Source organism: Arachis ipaensis, chromosome B3 (genome assembly GCF_059453495.1).
Source record: "Arachis ipaensis isolate K30076 ecotype BB chromosome B3, ASM5945349v1, whole genome shotgun sequence".
Lineage (NCBI taxonomy): Eukaryota > Viridiplantae > Streptophyta > Magnoliopsida > Fabales > Fabaceae > Arachis > Arachis ipaensis.
Genome location: NC_142438.1, coordinates 37,700,305 through 37,720,195, shown reverse-complemented (window position 1 = coordinate 37,720,195; position 19,891 = coordinate 37,700,305). Strand labels below are relative to the sequence as shown.

The 19,891-nt window shown below is 34.4% G+C and overlaps 1 protein-coding gene across 1 annotated transcript; it reads right to left on the bottom strand.

The window, feature by feature from the left end:
* Positions 1 to 1,955: 1,955 nt before the first annotated feature.
* Positions 1,956 to 16,315, bottom strand: LOC107630301 (aldehyde dehydrogenase family 2 member C4). Its single transcript, XM_016333401.3, has 8 exons — positions 15,991 to 16,315; positions 4,848 to 4,990; positions 3,825 to 4,205; positions 3,149 to 3,412; positions 2,919 to 3,056; positions 2,715 to 2,852; positions 2,570 to 2,631; positions 1,956 to 2,485 (listed from the first exon to the last, which is right to left on the bottom strand). Exons 1-8 carry the CDS (start codon positions 16,085 to 16,087, stop codon positions 2,209 to 2,211), a joined length of 1,500 nt encoding a protein of 499 aa, XP_016188887.1. The 5' UTR covers positions 16,088 to 16,315; the 3' UTR covers positions 1,956 to 2,208.
* Positions 16,316 to 19,891: the final 3,576 nt, after the last annotated feature.

Here is a 19,891-nt window from a genome sequence, read left to right as displayed (position 1 = left end):
CAGAAGAAGCAGAAGACAAAGCAGAAACAGAGGCCAAAGCAAGAAGCAGAAGCGGCGAGATGGCGAGGAGCAGCGACGAGGCGGCGAGGAGCAGTGGCGAGAACACAGCAGTGAGGACCAGCGGTGCAGAAGCAGAAGCTCTCTCCCTGGCTCGCGACGGCGACGGCAGCTCCAAGTTTCGCCGGCACCGTCCCCCTCCCCCCTCTCCCTTTCCCCTTTTCCTCCCCCCTCCCCCGGTGTCCTTTCCCCTGTCCCTTTCTCCCCTCCTTCTTGTGTCTTTTCTTTTTTTTTTTTTAATTTTATAATTTTTTTTATTTAAAAGAACGATTTATAAAAAGGGTAGTTTCGCCGTTTATAAAAAATTTATTAAAAAGAACGATTTTAAAATGAAATGAAACATTAAGGACGATTTTAAATAAAAAATTACATCAGAGACAATTTCGATTCTGACCCTCAATATTAGAAACCAAAATAATACTTATCCCTTATTGTCATCATCTTATTCTTCTTTTCCTTTTTCATTTTCTTCTTCTCGTTTTTTTTTTTTTTTCATAATCCATAAGCTTACCGTATGAATCATGGTAAAGCTCTCAGAAACGAAAAAAATCTTGATTTACGTATTATTATTATTATTAATTATTAGTGATGTGAAATTTATGTATACTTATAATATAGGAAACATTTCAAGTACACTGGGAGTATCGATACTCCAATTATTTTAACCGTTGATCTGAATTATAAAAAATATATATAATATATATTAATTAAAATCAACGGTTAAAACAACTAGTGTACGGATACTCTCCGGTGCACTTGAAATATTTCCTATAATATATATGGGCATGTGCTATGTATGAAGCATTCCTCGTTTTTAAAGCTAAAAGGAAATTAAAAGTCTGTTTATTCTTGTGTTTTTGTTCGTGTTGTTAGTTTTTTTCTCTCCAATTTTACTGTCACTTATGATTAATTGTATATGAATTATAAGTTATTGTGTAAACTGCAATCATAGCAGAACAGCCGCATAAGCAGCTATAGCATCAGACAAAGAAACAACGACAACAATAGAAAAATGATGAGGAGAAAAAAACATACAAAGAAAAAAGAGAAATGCGAAAGAGAGAAATACATGATTCATGTATATTTTATATGAGTAATTTTTGTTAAATTTAGGTCAATTTTATTGAATTTAATCGACAAAAATAATTAAATGTGTAGTGAAATTTATAAATAAAATAGTTCATACAGTCATAATAAAATTGCTTCGTTTATATATCAAAAGAGTAAAATACATGCCGCGCTGCTACATTTAAGTGACACTAAAAAAAATTAGTTCATATATCATGTATGTAGACCCACACTTCATTAAAGAATAGAGTCATAAAATTTAATTTATTAATCGGACATGTCTTTTTGTTAAGAATTACACAAGTGTTATTTTTTTATATTTTGGTAATATATTTTTTAAGTAATATTTTAAAAAAATGTTATTTAATTATAAAAAAATATTATTTTAATTTTGCCAATACTTTTCTAAAATACCATAGTCATCATAATCATCATAATATAAATATACTAGAATGATCCAATTTAATAAATTTCAACTAATGTCTTTTCTCGGGGTAATTCAAATAATGGCTCAAAACTCTCCTGAAAGAAGAGGAGCATATATACACGGCGACCAAACTAAAGAAAATACATATATTATTATTATTATTATTATTATTATTATTATTATTATTATTATTATTATTATTATTATTATTATTATATATTTCCATTAAATTGCACTAAATTCTTATAGGGCGGAAGAGGTATTTGTTAACTTGTTCTGGTGTGCTCTGTTCAATTTAATTAATTAATTAATGAAAACAAGCATTATCAGTTACTTAAGATAGTAGTTAGGTGTATCAGAGTTAGTTAGTCACATTCATAACATGTATATATAGCACAATCAGTGAAATCAAGAACAGAATCATCTCATTTCTCCGTTACTTTGAGTTCATCTAACAAATATATAGGGGCAATATAATGATAATAAATAGAAGAGTACCCTAAATATAGAATACATATATAAGATCCAAGAGTGTGCTTGCATAGACATGGAAAATTGACCGCATGCAACCTCCCATTTTTATTAACGAGATGATGGAGATAGATATTTAAAGTGTAAATGGGAGGGAGTGGGATACATTACGTTACATATAATATTCAATGCCAAGGAGAATTGTAAATGGGAGTTACAACAGATTTAAGTTGCAAGTACTTGTGAAGTGCATTCAAACCGAGATCTTTTCCACCAAATCCACTTATCTTGTACCCTCCAAAAGGAATGTCACTCTCAAGAATCAAATAGCAATTGATCCAAACAATGCCTGCGCGAATGGACCTTGACATTGTGTTTGCTGTGTCTATGTTCTTTGTCACTATCCCCGCTGCTAACCCGTATCTTGTATTGTTTGCCCTCTTAATGGCTTCCTCAATTGTCCTGTTGAATGTACATTCTCATATATAATTAACTCATCAATCATAATTACCTAAATAATATATTGAAGTGATTGATTTAGCTTACTTAAACTTCATTAACGTCATCACGGGGCCAAATATTTCATCCTGAGTTATACGCATGTCCTCCTAATGAATAAAAACAAAATATTGCATGGTGATGATTTATTATCTAATTATCCAATTTGATACATTGTGGACTTGGAATTTACCTTTACATGAGAGAAAATTGTAGGTTCAATGAAGTAGCCCTTGGTGCCGATGGATTTACCCCCGGTCAAAAGAGTAGCTCCCTCTTTCTTTCCATGCTCAATGTAGGAAAGAATTTTATCAAATTGGTTCTTGTCAGCCTGCAATTCAATTTTTTTATGTTATATATTAGACCATCCAGCCAATTAATAATTACATATATATACCTGAGGTCCTTGGTTGGTTTTAGGATCAAAAGGATCTCCAACAACCCAAGCTTTTGCCTTCTCCACCAACTTCTTCTCAAGCTCATCATAGATCCCTTCCTGAACGTACACACGAGAACCAGCAGCACATATTTCTCCCTGAAATTACAAAAAATGTTGCTTAGACTTAGCCTTAGCCTTAGCTTGTTTATTCGATGTAACGAAAGCAAGCACAGCACAATTCCACATGCCTTGTTCAAGAACATGCCGAAGAATGCAAGGTCAGCGGCTTTGTCAAGATCAGCATCATCAAAAATAATGAGGGGAGACTTGCCACCTAATTCAAGTGAAACCGCCTTCAAATTGCTACTAGCTGCCGCATGCATCACTTCACGCCCTGTTTCAACTGAACCGGTAAAGCTAACCTTATCAATCTCCATGTGTGAGCTTATTGCAGCACCTGCAGTCGGACCGAATCCCGGTACTACATTAAGCACTCCATCCGGAACTCCAGCCTTCAATTTATTGGAATAATATAATTATTTATGTTACTCTTACAAAAAAAACAAAAAAACAAAAAATAAAGTCTATATACCCAAATAGGTCCTAAAAAATTTAACTCGAACGTTTGCATTCAAAATTTTTTTTTTATTATATTTAAGTTTTTAAATTTTATAAAAATAAGATATATAAATTATTAACTTAGTCATATCTATTATTTTTATTTGGATAAATAAATTATTAAAAGTATAATGAAAAGACTTATATGTCTTATTTTTATTAAGTAAAAAATCCTAACATAATAAAATTTTCTTGTGACAAAAATAAGTTAAAAACCTAGAAACTCTTTAGAAACTTATTTGAATATATACTCAAAAATAAGTTAGTTAAGGAAATGAATGAATGAATTAATTAATAGAGACATGCCAGCTTAGCTAGATGAGCAACAAATAAAGCAGAGAGAGGGGTCTGTTCAGCGGGTTTGAGGACCATGGTGCAGCCAGCTGCAATGGAAGGTGCAACCTTGGTGAAGAACATCATAAGAGGAACATTCCAAGGGATGATGTGTCCAACAACACCAATTGGTTCCATTAATGTGTATGCATGGAACTGTCCAGAACTCTTCAATACCTCCCCATGAATCTTGTCAGCAGCACCAGCATAGTACCGCAACATATCCGCTGCTGCGGGAATCCCAAACTTGGTTAATTGGTATAGCAAACCAGCTTCAATGGTGTCCAATGCCGCTAATTCTTCTCCATTTTCTTCAATAAGCTCTGCCCATTTCACCATAATTTTTGCTCTTTCCTGTTCATTTTCATTTCCACACCAGCCAATATCATTAACACCCAAACCTATGCTTATATTTTATTCATTTACTCTCTTTTATTATTCAGAAAGAGAAAAAGAGGGAAAAAAAAAGGGGGGGGGGGGGGGGAGGGGGTTGGCAAAATATTCTCCCTTAGTCAACGAAATGCAACATAACTAACCCTAAAACAATATAGAAAAAACGTTGATCTGACATTATTGTGAATAGATGTTAGATAATTGTGGCCAACTTAATTTTTACACATTTCTACAATAATCAAGTCCGTTTTTAATGAATTTTCAGACAATTAATATAAAAAAATTATTTTTACTAACATAATATTATATAATTAAATGTAATGTACGTATAAAATTATTTTTGTACATAATATATAAAAATTAAATTTTTTATTTTAATTAAAAAATATTAGATACTAATATTTTTTATTAATATTAACTAATATTTTAAATTAATATTTTACTTTTAAAATTTAATATAAAAATAGATTTATTAGTTAAATATTAATAAAAAATAACAAATTTTGTTAACCACCTGAATTTACAATTACGTGTTGGCTTTCTATACAGTAGTAGTTCTAGAAAAAATAACAGAAGAAATTAAAGAGGGATAAAAGTCCGTACAACTCCGGTCATGCGGGGCCATGGACCAGTGTCAAATGCCTCACGCGCCGCTGCAACAGCAGCATCAATGTCTTCTTTAGTTCCCTCACTGATCTTCACTATTACCTCTCCTGTTCTCGGATCTATTGTCTCAAATGTCTTCCCTGTTTGTTTTGTGTATAGCAAAATACAAAATTATTATTTAAGGGTAAAGAGTTATTTTCATATGAAATTATTAGTCCAAAAGTATTAAATAATTTAATACATTTGACTAAATTGTTATGTCTTAATTAGCAACTTTACATAAAGACATCTACATCTAAATTCTACTTTATTTAACACAGCATTGGATCTATTTTATATTACTTATGAGTTATGACAATGAAGTCTAGCTAAATTTTGATTATCTTTATTGATGAGTTTGAAAAACTCTAAATTAATATTTGTGATGACTAAACATTATTAAATATTTAATTACAAAATTATTAATTTGATTTTCATCTAACATATGTTAATTAATAAATTTGTGTTGCAGGTTTTATAATTGGGCCGAAATAAAAAGAAAGATCCCAAGCCCAATAAATTAAAATTCAGCCCTATGTAATTCTTGTTTTGTGATTGTTGGCTGAAAAGGTTTTTTTTTTATCAGTTGGGCCAAGATAAATTTTGTTACTATAAGCCCAAAGAAAGCTTTCCTATTTGTTCCCTGCTTGATCCGAAACAAAATTCATCAGGAAAGCAAATGTTAACTAGATTGGGCCAGTTTTAATTTCAATGCTACAAAGCCCAAATCTTATTGATGATGAATGTTTCCAAGCTTGGTCCGAAACCAAGATAAAATGAAAGCAAAATGCTTCCAACGGATCCAAGCATTTCACCATGTGATGGATTTCAAAATCTATTACATTGCCAATTAATGCATGGGAACTATGAGAGAGAAAAGTTTCAGCTGAATTGATTGATGGCTATAATGATACACGCCACTCTAAGCTAGGGGAGTAAAAGCAACTTTTACCAACAAAGTGGTTTATCACATTGAATTGCTTTTCTTCTAAGTTGTTTATTCTCTCTCATCTCTTTCTTCTTTTCTTCGGTCCTTGTCCAGGAAGCTATGGACGCTATGTTCATCTACCAAGAAAAAGAAGAAGTTGCATGCATCAAGACCATCAAGCTAATGATGGCAAGAAAACATACTAAAATAAAAATGAGCTGTGGCTGAGATTTTCACCAAATATGGTTAGATTTGGTGAAGCAATCTTGAGCTCTTCATGCTCAAAAATGGAAGATGAAGATTCAGCCAGCAAGGGAGATTCTTGAAGCATGGCTTGTCTTTGACTCTGTTTAACCACCACAGGAAGTAGCTAGAGTGGCGAAGTGATGGTTGAGGCAGAGATTGAAGCAGATGAAGTCATTATCATCATGAAGCATCAAGGGCCAGAAATCCATCTTGGAGAGCAAGCCAAGGATGGAGAGCTCAGATTGATGAAGGGTGATGATCAAGAAAGGACTAGAGGTAATTGCATGTTGGGTTTGCATGGTTATCTCTTCTCTCTCTATGTGGCCGAACCGGTTCTGTTTGTTGAAGGAGGAAGAAGTTGGTTTGGGTGTTGGCTTCAAGTGTGGAGGCTCCCCTCTTCTTTAAAAAGAGAGAACAGCCACTGTTTGAAGCAAGGAGAAAAATTTGAGAGGGCAAGGCACAGAATTCTTAGAGCTACCTGAGCTAACAGTTTTCTCTTCTCCTTCAATGTATTCTGTTTTGTATTTTTCTGTTTAATTTTGTCATGTCTTGAGTCTCATGGAAAAAAGGCAAACAGTGAGGTTTGTATGAAAAAGCCATAGAGCGAAAAAAGGCAGAGAGTGCAAAATTAAAAGAAAAAGCCATAGATGTCTTAGAGTTCCTTTGTTCATCTATGTTGTGTTTCATGATTCTGTGGGAATCCCCTTGTAAGTTGGGTTAGCACTTTACAGTTTGTAATCAGGTTGATTATAGTGAAATTCCATCATTGTTGTGATGGAGACTGGATGTAGGCTGCACTGCACTTAGCAGCTGAACCAGGATATATCTGGGTGTAATCTTTCTTTTCTCCCTCTCTATTTCTGTTTTATACTGCACAGGAGCAAAAACTAAAAATGTCTCGTGCAAAGTGACGAGACAATACAAAAAGTCTCGTGACTAGGGACGAGATAAAAGAAAAAGTCTCGTGTCTAGAGACGAGCCAAAACAGAAAAGTCTTCTCTGAATTCAGCAAGTGTTAGCAACAAAAAAGGGGGCTAAGATTCAACCCCCCTTCTCTTAGCCACTGAAACCATCAATTGGTATCAGAGCTTGGTCTCAAAGAGATCAAGCTTTGCAGCTTGGAGTAAAGATCCTCATGGCAGAAAACAGTGGCGCAAATGTGGTGTCCTATAATCTGACTGAAGGTCAATCAAGCAACAGACCACCTCTTTTCAATGGGAAAAATTATACCTATTGGAAGGAGAGGATGAAGATATTTGTACAAGCAGTGGATTACAGACTTTGGAAAATCATCTTGGAAGGACCTCAATATCCAACTGTTACAAGTGCTGAAGGAGTAGTCTCTCTCAAACCAGAAGCAAGATGGACTGAGGAAGATAGAAAGAAGATAGAATTAAATGCCAAGGCAGTTAATCTGCTCAACTGTGCTATCAGCTTCGAGGAGTACCGACGGGTATCAAGATGCACAATAGCAAAGGAAATCTGGGACAAATTGCAAATCACCCATGAAGGAACCACCATTGTAAAGAAGACTCGGACAGACATGTTGAATAGAGAGTATGAAATGTTTGCAATGAAGGAAGGAAAGTCCATTGATGAACTGTTCGAACGGTTCAATGCCATCATTGTTGGCTTAGATGCTCTGAGAATTACACACTCTGAATCTATGCTAGTGAGAAGAGTGTTGAGATGTCTCACAAAAGAGTGGGAAACTAAAGCTTTAATTATTTCTGAGAGCAGTAGCTTAGATTCCATGACACTTGATGATTTGAGAGGAAATCTTCTTGCTTTTGAAAACACCTATTTAAAAAAGGATTCAAAAAAGAAAGGAATTGATTTTTCTTCTATGACTAACCCTCTGGACGAAGAATCCAGTGATAACTCTTCTGAAAATGAGTTTGTATTGTTTGCAAAAAATTCAAGAAAATGGCTAAGCTCAAAAGCAAAGGCAGCAGCTCAAGGAGAGTGAAGAAAGACCTTAGCAAAGTGACTTGCTACAACTGCAAGGAAATGGGGCATTTCAAATCTGATTGTCCCAAGTTAAAGAAGGAAGAAAAGCCAAAAAAAGGAAAGAAGAAAGGACTAATGGCCTCATGGGAAGACTTGGAGAATGACTCTGATGATGATGATGAAACCGAGACCAAGTCACAAACATGTCTCATAGCAGACCACATAGACCAGGTAGTCTTTCATAACCCTAATACTGAAGATCTTTATCTTATGATAGACCACCTTTCTGAAAAAATAAGATGTTTTCTGCTGGAAAATCAAGAACTTGAACAACAAATCACCATTCTCAAGGCTGAAAACAGTTTTTTAAAAGAAAAAATAAGAGAGGCCGAAACTGCTTGTGACCTTGTTGAAGAGAATAAACAGTTAAGAGCCCAAGTTAGAAGCTGTGAAAGTAACCATTCTGTTCTTGCATATGTAGATTGTTTTAAGCAAAATGAAGAGTTGCTTAAAGAGGTTAAAAGACTTAAGGAAGACTTAGCCAAGTTCACCCAAAGTTCTGAAAATCTGAATCACATCTTGGCTAGTCAAAAATCTCTTTATGATAAGGTTGGGTTGGGGTTCTATAAATCTGAAAAATCTCACTTTGAAAATATTGCTTCATCTTCTAATGATACAAGATTTCAAGATCCCACCTACTTTAACAAAACAGCAACTCCAAGATTTTGTAGACTATGCAATCGGAATGGACATTTTCCCATTCAATGCTTCTTTGGTGAAAGAATGGTCGGTGATAAGGTTTATAAAATTGTTTTTGATTACAATGGCTTAGGACATAGAAGATGGTTTAACGTAAAAGGATCCAAAAAGATTTGGATACCTAAGGTTACTTAAGCTTGTTTTTGTAAGTGTGCCTAGCATCCAAAAAGAATGAAAATATGTGGTATATAGATAGCGGATATTCTAGGCATATCACCGGAAAGACAACCTTCTTCATAAAGCTTGATGAATATGATGGAGGGCTTGTCACTTTCGGTGATGATGCAAAAGGAAAAATTGTGGCTGTTGGGAAATATTGTGAAGGATATTGATTCAGATTATGAAGAGGCTGGAACAAATAAAGAAAATCTCAAATCTGTGCAAAATGAAGAATCTGTCAGCCCAATTTTGTCTCGTCAGATTGGAGGAGACATTTCCATTTTGTCTCCTGAGCAGGCACGAGCAACTGAAACAGTGAGACCACCAGAAGTTCATCAAAGCTCTACACCTGTCCGAAAGCCTAGAGAATGGAAGTCTATGAGGGGTTATTCTCATGACTTCATCATTGGTGATCCCTCTCATGGTGTAACAACAAGATCCTCCACCAAAAGGCAAACCGAACCTAGCAACTTTGCTTTCTTGTCACAAATGGAGCCCAACAATGTCAAAAAAGCTCTTGAAGATCCATCATGGGTCAAGGCCATGCAAGAGGAGCTAGCTCAATTTGACAAGAATGAGGTTTGGACATTAGTACCTCATCCGGATGGTAAGAAGGTAACGAGTACTAAGTGGGTATTTAAAAATAAACTTGGTGAGGATGGACAAGTTGTTCGTAACAAGGCTAGATTAGTGGCCCAAGGTTATGATCAAGAAGAGGGTATAGATTTTGATGAGTCTTTTGCTCCGGTAGCTAGAATGGAAGCAATTAGATTGCTTCTTGCCTATGCCGCCCATAAAGGTTTCAAAATGTTTCAAATGGATGTTAAGTGTGCTTTCCTTAATGGCTTTATTGATAGAGAAGTGTATGTGGCACAACCCCCTGGTTTTGAACATAAAGAGTTTCCAAATCACGTTTTCAAACTAACTAAGGCTCTTTATGGTCTTAGACAAGCTCCAAGAGCTTGGTATGAAAGGCTTAGTGCCTTCTTATTGGAAAATCAATTTCAAAGGGGTACCACCGACACTACTTTATTTATTAAAGCATCTAATGATGATATACTCCTTGTTCAAGTTTATGTTGATGACATTGTATTTGGATCGGCCAACATTTCCTTGTGTGAAGAGTTTGGAAAACTCATGACTAGTGAGTTTGAAATGAGTTTAATGGGAGAACTTACTTTCTTTCTTGGCCTCCAAATTAAACAACTCCTAGTGGTACTTTTATTTACCAAGGAAAGTATGCAAAAGAGCTCATCAAAAAGTTTGGCCTAGAAAATTCCAAATCAATGGGGACTCCAATGCATCCTAACACAAAACTTGAAAAGGATGATGATGGTCAAGATGTGGATGAAACAAGGTATAGGGGAATGATAGGTTCACTCATGTATCTTACCTCCTCTAGACCAGATATTGTCCAAAGTGTGGGTGTATGTTCAAGGTTCCAATCTCACCCAAAAGAATCCCATCTCACGGCTGTTAAGCGCATCATTAGATATATTAAGGGAACTTGTGATTATGGATTATGGTATCCTAAATCTGATGACTTTTGTGCAGTAGAGTTTTGTGATGCAGATTATGCGGGAGATAGAGTGGATAGAAGAAGCATGTCCGGCATGTGTTGCTTCCTTGGAAGCTCACTCAACATGTGGTCAAGCAAGAAACAAGCCACAGTGGCTTTATCCACCGCTGAAGCAGAATACATTTCCGCATCTGCATGTTGCACTCAATTAATTTGGTTAAAAACACAATTAGAAGATTACAAATTGAAAATCAATAGTATACCCTTATTTTGTGATAATATGAGTGCTATAAACATTTCAAAAAATCCTGTTTTGCACTCAAGAACAAAGCATATTGAGATAAAATATCACTTTATTAGGAAACATGTACAAAAGGGAACTATTGATATTCAATTTGTAAAATCTGAAGACCAAATTGCTAATATTTTTACAAAACCCCTCTGTGAAGACAGATTTTGTAGCTTAAGAAAAAGTTTGGGAATGTTTGATTTAAGTTTCATTGAAAATTTGTGAATTTTTTTAACACTGTCCAGTTTTGTCTCGTAGGTTTGGACGAGATAAAAATGCAAGCTTGTTGGAGGAGCTATGATCAAGGGGGAGGCAACGCTGAAGTTCAAATTTTATGGGCCCCACCAAAACCTCTTGACCCCACCTTAACAGTTATGGCAGTTATCTCTCTACAAATAAGAATCTCCTTCTTGTGTCATCAAATCTTTTTGGAAGTGGTTATTGTCAAATCAAAATCCTTCTCTCCATCTAATCCCTTGATTTAAGGCAACAACTTTTCAGTTTTAGATTTCAAAAGTTAAGAGGGAAATCATTTTTTTTGGGTAATAACCACCCATAATGGTCATTAACCGCCCACTAATGGTCATTACTCTCTTCATATTCTCTCTCCAAACCTCATTTAATTCGTCACTCACCTTGGTTCTCTCTCCCACTCAATTCGGTTATCTCCCTAACCTTTCATATTTCATTCTTCCATCACCATGAAAAAGAAAACCGCGCCAAGAAAAAGTGAAAGGCTTCTATTCTCTCAAAAACAGTCTACTCCACAATCACACACACACATTCACATCCATTCTATATCATCTTCATCACCCTCACCCCCATCAAAACGCACAGACACAATGAGAAGAAAGGTTATTGCCACAAAAACTTCCTCAAGGAAGAAGAAAAGTGTTCCCGTGACAGAAGAAGAGGAGTCTCATACTTCTCCCATTCCTTCCCCTCCACAATCACCACCAAAGAGATCAACTCCCCATGCATCCGGGAAGAGTGCTCAAAAGACGAAGGGTTTTGCTCTTCACGACACCACCGAACCTCCAAACTTGAAATCCCTGGAATTCAGAAACAAGTATGGCAAGACTCACTCCCACTTTGATCCTAGCAGATTCAACTCTTGTACTTCTTTTGAGTTTCACAATGAGGTTATGGAAAAACGTCATCTATGTACAACCTACCTTGTGAATCTCGACACTCTCACTAACAAGGACATCAACATCTCCTCTCTGTTTGAACTCCTCAACTGGAAGCCCCTTCTTCTCATCCAGAAACTAGTCTATCCTGGCCTCATCCGAGAGTTCTACGCCAATATGCGACTCATTGACGGCACTCTTCATTCCTATGTCAAAATGGTTCAAATAGCCCTTGATTCTGAGACCATTGGAGCGGCCCTGGGCTTCAAGGATGAAGGACCGCGAGCGTATATGGTAGATAAATGGGATACACAAGTTGGCGTTTCATACAAAGCAGTTCTTCAGCACATTTGCGAGAATCTTTCTGGCTTGCATGGAACGATTCCAACCCGCAAAGCTCTAGGACCAGTCAACTCTCTGCTTCACCGAATCATCACCCATATTTTGACTCCCCAAAGCGGCTCACACAACCGAGTAACATTTTCTGACTGTCTCATATTATTTGCTTTGGTTACCTCTACTCCTATATCTTTTGGCTATATTATGATTAGGCATATGTGGGATTCTGTTAGAAGCACCAAAAAGGCTAATCTGCCTTATGGTATGTTTTTAACAAGAATTTTTGAATACTTTAAAGTTGATCTGTTGAATGAGGCAGTGGAAAATAAAGTATCCTCAATTAGAGGAGGAGGAGCGACTAAGGAACCAAAGGGGGCAAATATGTGGGATCGGATAGTGACAATGAGACTCGGCCAGAGTCTTCCAAAACAGTCAAATCCATCAAAGAAATTTTGGGTGAATTCTCAAACATGGCAGACATGATGATTCAATCTCACAAAGAGGCTCGCAAGAAAGCCTCTGAGAGCGAGAAAGCTTGGAAAAATTGCAAAGAAAGGGTTGGCCTGATGTTAGCAACCCTTAAGGAGGATCTGGGAGATAATAGTGAAGAAGGCGCTGAGGACTTTGCTTTTCATCTATCAGATGATTGATGACTATTGTTTTAATGTTATTTGATATTGGCTCCATTAGGCTCAATCTGTTTTTTTTTTTTTGTAGGAGCATGACTTGATACTCACTGCTCTAGGATAATCTCTAGGATACTGTGATATACTTCTGCTACTTTATCTTGAATATTTTGTTGTGTTAATCATATTTTGTGCAGGTGCCCCCGTGATGACAAAAGGGGGAGGAAATTAAGTTTCTAAAATTGAAACTGGAACAGGGGATAAGAACAGGGGATGAAATTTTCAATTTGAAAATTCATGATCACCCTTGTTCAAAGAATGCATGTGTTATTGCATTTGTTTTACCATGGTCACTGCTGCTTGAACTGCATATGGCATTTGGTTTATAATGATGTTTGATTTATTTTGATGCCTGGCTGTTGATTTATAATTGATAAACTTGTTGGATTGAAAACTTATTTTGGCAGTTCCTTTAAATTATATAAAGTATAAAAACTGCCTTGTTTTGATCATGTGTACTTTAAATATTTTTCCATCATTTTGTTTACTCTGATATCCTCACAGAAAAATGTTTGAAAAATATTTAGATACTATTTTAATGTATGAAAAACTTTGAGCAGAAAATCAGTTTATGATATCAAATGAGTTTTGATTATCAATTAAAACTGCTCATAAATCAAGCATTTAGCATCATATAATATGCTAAATAACATTGTTCTTTAAGCTTGATTAAAATGTTACAGGTAGTGCTTCCCTTGGTAAAATAAGCATACATCAAGGGGGAGCCATGTGACATTTAGAAAGGGGGAGAAATTCAATCTTCAAAGGGAGTATTCTTTACTCAATTTTTAAATTTCTTTCCATTTCAATTTTAATAATGTTTGTCATCAAGGGGGAGATTGATGAGTTTGGAAAACTCTAAATTAATATTTGTGATGACTAAACATTATTAAACATTTAATTACAAAATTATTAATTTGATTTTCATCTAACATATGTTAATTAATAAATTTGTGTTGCAGGTTTTATAATTGGGCCGAAATAAAAAGAAAGATCCCAAGCCCAATAAATTAAAATTCAGCCCTATGTAATTCTTGTTTTGTGATTGTTGGCTGAAAAGGTTTTTTTTACCAGTTGAGCCAAGATAAATTTTGTTACTATAAGCCCAAAGAAAGCTTTCCTATTTGTTCCCTGCTTGATCCGAAACAAAATTCATCAGGAAAGCAAATGTTAACTAGATTGGGCCAGTTTTAATTTCAATGCTACAAAGCCCAAATCTTATTGATGATGAATGTTTCCAAGCTTGGTCCGAAACCAAGATAAAATGAAAGCAAAATGCTTCCAACGGATCCAAGCATTTCACCATGTGATGGATTTCAAAATCTATTACATTGCCAATTAATGCATGGGAACTATGAGAGAGAAAAGTTTCAGCTGAATTGATTGATGGCTATAATGATACACGCCACTCTAAGCTAGGGGAGTAAAAGCAACTTTTACCAACAAAGTGGTTTATCACATTGAATTGCTTTTCTTCTAAGTTGTTTATTCTCTCTCATCTCTTTCTTCTTTTCTTCGGTCCTTGTCCAGGAAGCTATGGACGCTATGTTCATCTACCAAGAAAAAGAAGAAGTTGCATGCATCAAGACCATCAAGCTAATGATGGCAAGAAAACATACTAAAATAAAAATGAGCTGTGGCTGAGATTTTCACCAAATATGGTTAGATTTGGTGAAGCAATCTTGAGCTCTTCATGCTCAAAAATGGAAGATGAAGATTCAGCCAGCAAGGGAGATTCTTGAAGCATGGCTTGTCTTTGACTCTGTTTAACCACCACAGGAAGTAGCTAGAGTGGCGAAGTGATGGTTGAGGCAGAGATTGAAGCAGATGAAGTCATTATCATCATGAAGCATCAAGGGCCAGAAATCCATCTTGGAGAGCAAGCCAAGGATGGAGAGCTCAGATTGATGAAGGGTGATGATCAAGAAAGGACTAGAGGTAATTGCATGTTGGGTTTGCATGGTTATCTCTTCTCTCTCTATGTGGCCGAACCGGTTCTGTTTGTTGAAGGAGGAAGAAGTTGGTTTGGGTGTTGGCTTCAAGTGTGGAGGCTCCCCTCTTCTTTAAAAAGAGAGAACAGCCACTGTTTGAAGCAAGGAGAAAAATTTGAGAGGGCAAGGCACAGAATTCTTAGAGCTACCTGAGCTAACAGTTTTCTCTTCTCCTTCAATGTATTCTGTTTTGTATTTTTCTGTTTAATTTTGTCATGTCTTGAGTCTCATGGAAAAAAGGCAAACAGTGAGGTTTGTATGAAAAAGCCATAGAGCGGAAAAAGGCAGAGAGTGCAAAATTAAAACAAAAAGCGATAGATGTCTTAGAGTTCCTTTGTTCATCTATGTTATGTTTCATGATTCTGTGGGAATCCCCTTGTAAGTTGGGTTAGCACTTTACAGTTTGTAATCAGGTTGATTATAGTGAAATTCCATCATTGTTGTGATGGAGACTGGATGTAGGCTGCACTGCACTTAGCAGCTGAACCAGGATATATCTGGGTGTAATCTTTCTTCTCTCCCTCTCCATTTTTGTTTTATACTGCACAGGAGCAAAAACTAAAAATGTCTCGTGCAAAGTGACGAGACAATACAAAAAGTCTCGTGACTAGGGACGAGATAAAAGAAAAAGTCTCGTGTCCAGAGACGAGCCAAAACAGAAAAGTCTCCTCTGAATTCAGCAAGTGTTAGCAACAAAAAAGGGGGCTAAGATTCAACCCCCTTCTCTTAGCCACTAAAACCATCATTTATATATGTCATTTAAATTCTTTACTATTAACTTAATACACCAGTTGATTATATATTATGTGCTTTATATAAATATATTATATTATATTATAGAGAGGGGAAAAAATGGAAAAAATAACATTTTAGTGCAATTAAATAAAGTATCGTTAATTTGGAAGCCACCACCCTAAAACTGAGGTACATATAATACTTTGTCTTTTTTATTTTTTATTCTTTAAAGGAATGAAGCATAAAGATGTATATACATTGGATGAAATACAGCGAATTGAAAAGACTGAAGGAAAAAGGAGAAAGGAACAAACTTGGTAGTAAAATGAAATGAAGGATCAATAAAAAGGAAGAAAAATAGAGATGGAACCTGATATGGAATCAACAAAGTGTCCATTGATGAAGAGCTTAGTAAACTTGATGGTGGGCATCTTGAATAAGGAATCAGAGACACCATTATCAACCATCTCTATTGTAAGGACTCGCCCCTGTGTGTGCGCCCGCGTGAGTGTTTTCCTTAATTATTAGAAGCAACGAAAGAAATAAAAAGAATATAGGATCGTTTTGAGGGGTTATAGACAAGAGGTCTTATAAATTATTGCTATGCTTGTGGATGGAAAATTGGAAATTAAAGCTTTATATAATAATGCGCGATTCTCGATTTTCACCTACTACTTTATTTTATTTTATTTTATCAAATTTAAACTACTATTGACTAATCATGAATTCGTGGTTTGGTTGAAAAGAAAATCATTGATATTCTTTATTTAGTAAGTTTTAATGTTGGGCCACTATGATAAATTGTCAATTTCAACTTTTTCTAAAGATATTTTTTATTTTGTGGTTGTTATTGGTTTAAAAGTGTGTCACTAAAAGTGTTGCTTAAAGAGAAAGTGTTACCCTTAATCGTTAACTTGGCTCTGATACCAATTTTTTATAGTCGACTTTTCTTTTAATTTCTTTTTCGAAATTTCTATTAACTCTTCATATTTTACTTCGAATAAATTTATAATTTGTATAGATTCAATTAGTGGTGCTTTATTTAAAGGATTTTGATAAAAATAATTTGCAAATTCATAATCTAAAGTATTGACCATTTCTACTATTTCTCTCGTATTTGTTATATGATCATTTATTACTAGTCCTTGATGTATATTTATAATTCTGATTTTATTTTTATAATTTTTTAATCTTGTTTTAGTTTATAATATTCTTTTTTGCATGGATTATTATATATAAAATCTTTTATCTGTTTGTCTTTTTCTTTAATATAATTTCTCAAATCCTCAAAAACTTCTTTTATTTCTACACTTTCTGTTGTTTCTAAATATCTTTTTAATTTTTCGACTTCATTCTCCATTTTTTCTTTCAACAGCTTTAATTCTTTTAAGTCATAATATGGTTTTCCAGGCATTTATAAAATTTTTAAGTTTAATTCTAACTTATTTATATTTATTCTTATTTCTATCATTTTTATTAAAAGGCCATAAATTTCGATCTGAAGATTACTTAATTCCCTTTTATACTCCTTTATTTTACTTTTTAATTTTTCTGCCCTTTTTCTTTTTATTTTATTTTCTGGTTTTTCAATCTTTTTATGCTTCATTATTTATTTTAGAATTTTCGCAAACTCTATCATTGATTCATCACTATTTTCTAGAGATTCTATTAATTTTTGTAACTCTTCAACTTCTTTTTTCAACTTGTCATAGATTATCTTTAGAGCTTCAAATGCTCTTTGATTTATTTCAGAGAACTGTAAATAATTCAAACGATTTTCTCTTTCAAAGAGCTCTTGTTTCTTGTCTTGATAAGTTACATATATTTCTTCTTTATTTATTGTCATAATTTAGTGTTTAGGGTTTCATTTAATTTTTCAACCTTTTTTGTTAATTCTTTTATTTCAGAATTTTCTTCTTTAATCTTTAACTTAGATAAACTTAAAGGGCTATTAATTTTAGATTCTCTTATTTGAAAATTTGATGAAACTAATTTTCCTAATGGTTCTTTTAATAATAGAACCGGGTTTTCAATAGCTTTATATTTTGGTAATTCTGTTTTTACAATTTTCTGAAATAATTCATTGACATAAATTCTTTCTCTATTTTTAAATATTATACTATGATGGCTATTTGTTAAAGCATAATTTATTGCATATGTAATTGAAAATGGTTCATCATCTTGTTCCATTAGATTCTTTCTGTGAAATTTATAAGCCAAACTTATAGATCTTCCAAGATTTTCAGTTGATAAAGGTATAGCATATTCAAGATGGGCATTGAATTTAACATTTACGTTTGCCAAGTTTCCATGAACAATTCCGATTATTTGATCTATTGGGTCATCAGTAATTCTTTTGTCACAGATTGCTAAGCTTATTGGTGAATTAATTCCTTTCATATATGTAGATTAGATTAAGACTTGTATAGTACTAATATGAATCCATCCAATTTTAGATCTTTTTTGTTGATCCTTAATTTTCTCAATCTATTTACTCAATTCTTCATCATTTATCAAAGCTATTTCAAGTTCTCCATTGGCGAATTTTATCTTTATAGGGGCTTCTAGTTGAATTTTTCCATAGTATATTATATTTTTTCTATTAAAAACTTCTTTTAAAAGATTTTGTTTATTAAAGTTTTCATTTGATTTGAAATTTAATTCTGTTTTTAGAACAGCCTGTTTTTCATTATCTAATAAAGCAGTTAATCTATAATAATCAGATTCTTCTGTTAATTCTAAACTTTCTAAATAATTCATAATTTAAAGACTAGGATGAAGATGTACCTTTCTGGAGAAAAACTTCCTTTATTTAGTATATTTTACATAAGGTGTTTTTATCTCCAGAGGGGAGATTGTAGATACTAACTCCAGAGGGGAGTTTAGAATTATTTTTCCCTAAGGGAATTCTTCCTCAGACTATAGAATCACCTCGGCAGCTTCCTCCTTGCTCACCTAGCATATGAATACTCTTAGCCTTCTGCTTTCTATTGTCTGATGCCTTCTACAATTGCCTAAGCAACCTATTTATAATAGTTTGGTTTGATGGACAATTCCCATCCTTACCCTTCTTATGACGTCATTGCTTACGTCATTGTTTTGTTATCTTGCACCAGCTACATTATTGGTGCTTTATGACCTAAGTGCTTACGTCACTATGCAATAATGTTGAGAGATGCTTCAGATGCACTGTCCTCCTCTTTTATCATGTGACCTTCAGATGCATTGTCTTCTTCCTTCATCATGTGGGTTGATTCCGTTTCATTATTGTTTTCTTCAGATATCTCTGAGGCACATAGCTGGCACTTGTGGTATTCTCTGTCTTTTATCAAATAGCAGAGATTCTTCTTTATCCCTTCAGGGAGCTTTTCTAAAAGTCCAGATAAGTTGTAGAATGCTGATTCAAATTCCACTAAGAGTCTCATCTCTCTTTCTTCAATTTCATTTCTTTTACTGGACACAAGTAGGGTATTTCTACTTTTATAATTAATCCTTGTGTGAGATTCCTTTGTTATTTTTTGAGTTCTTTCAAAGACCCTTGCTAATGTGCTGGCTAGCCTTCGTTCATGACTGTAAATTGTTAAATCTTGAATCTGATCAATTGGTTGAAAATTTTCTGGGAAGACGGACATGAATATTACTTGGTGTGCTGGAACCAAGCATTCTTCTTCTTCATTAAAAATAGGTTGACTGTTTGTAAATTTTAGGGATATATCCCTTGGATTTACATTGTCAATCATATTTTTAAATCTCTTTACTGCATCAACGAATCCTGCAGGAAACTCACTAATAATTTTTAGATTATTAAAAATTAAAATTGTATCAATTAATCCATACTGGAAAAACTGATAGGTGTCAGATGGGGAAGCATATGGAAATATAACCAGCTTTGTTAGCTGTTCTTTGGCAATAGGATAATATCCCAAAATTGTCCTTTTTTCTTCAGTCCAATTCAGGACTATGTTAAGGGTTTCTCTGAGATTTGATCTACAGACCCTTTTCTTTTCCTTGATTTCAGCCCTTGTAGGAATGTTTCTAATTATCCCTATTCTCTAAATTTGAATTGGAGCTTTATCTGCTCTTTTTAGGGTTTGCTCTGGATGGAGAGCTTCATATTCCCTGAAGGATTCCTTTGCTTCTTCCAGTGTTAAAAATCCTCCTTTATGAATTATCCTTGATTGATGTGTGAATGGTGCCGCTTTTTCCCAGGCATCATATACACCTTTCATAGGGCCATTATAAATTACATAATATTTTTTATCTTGGGTGGA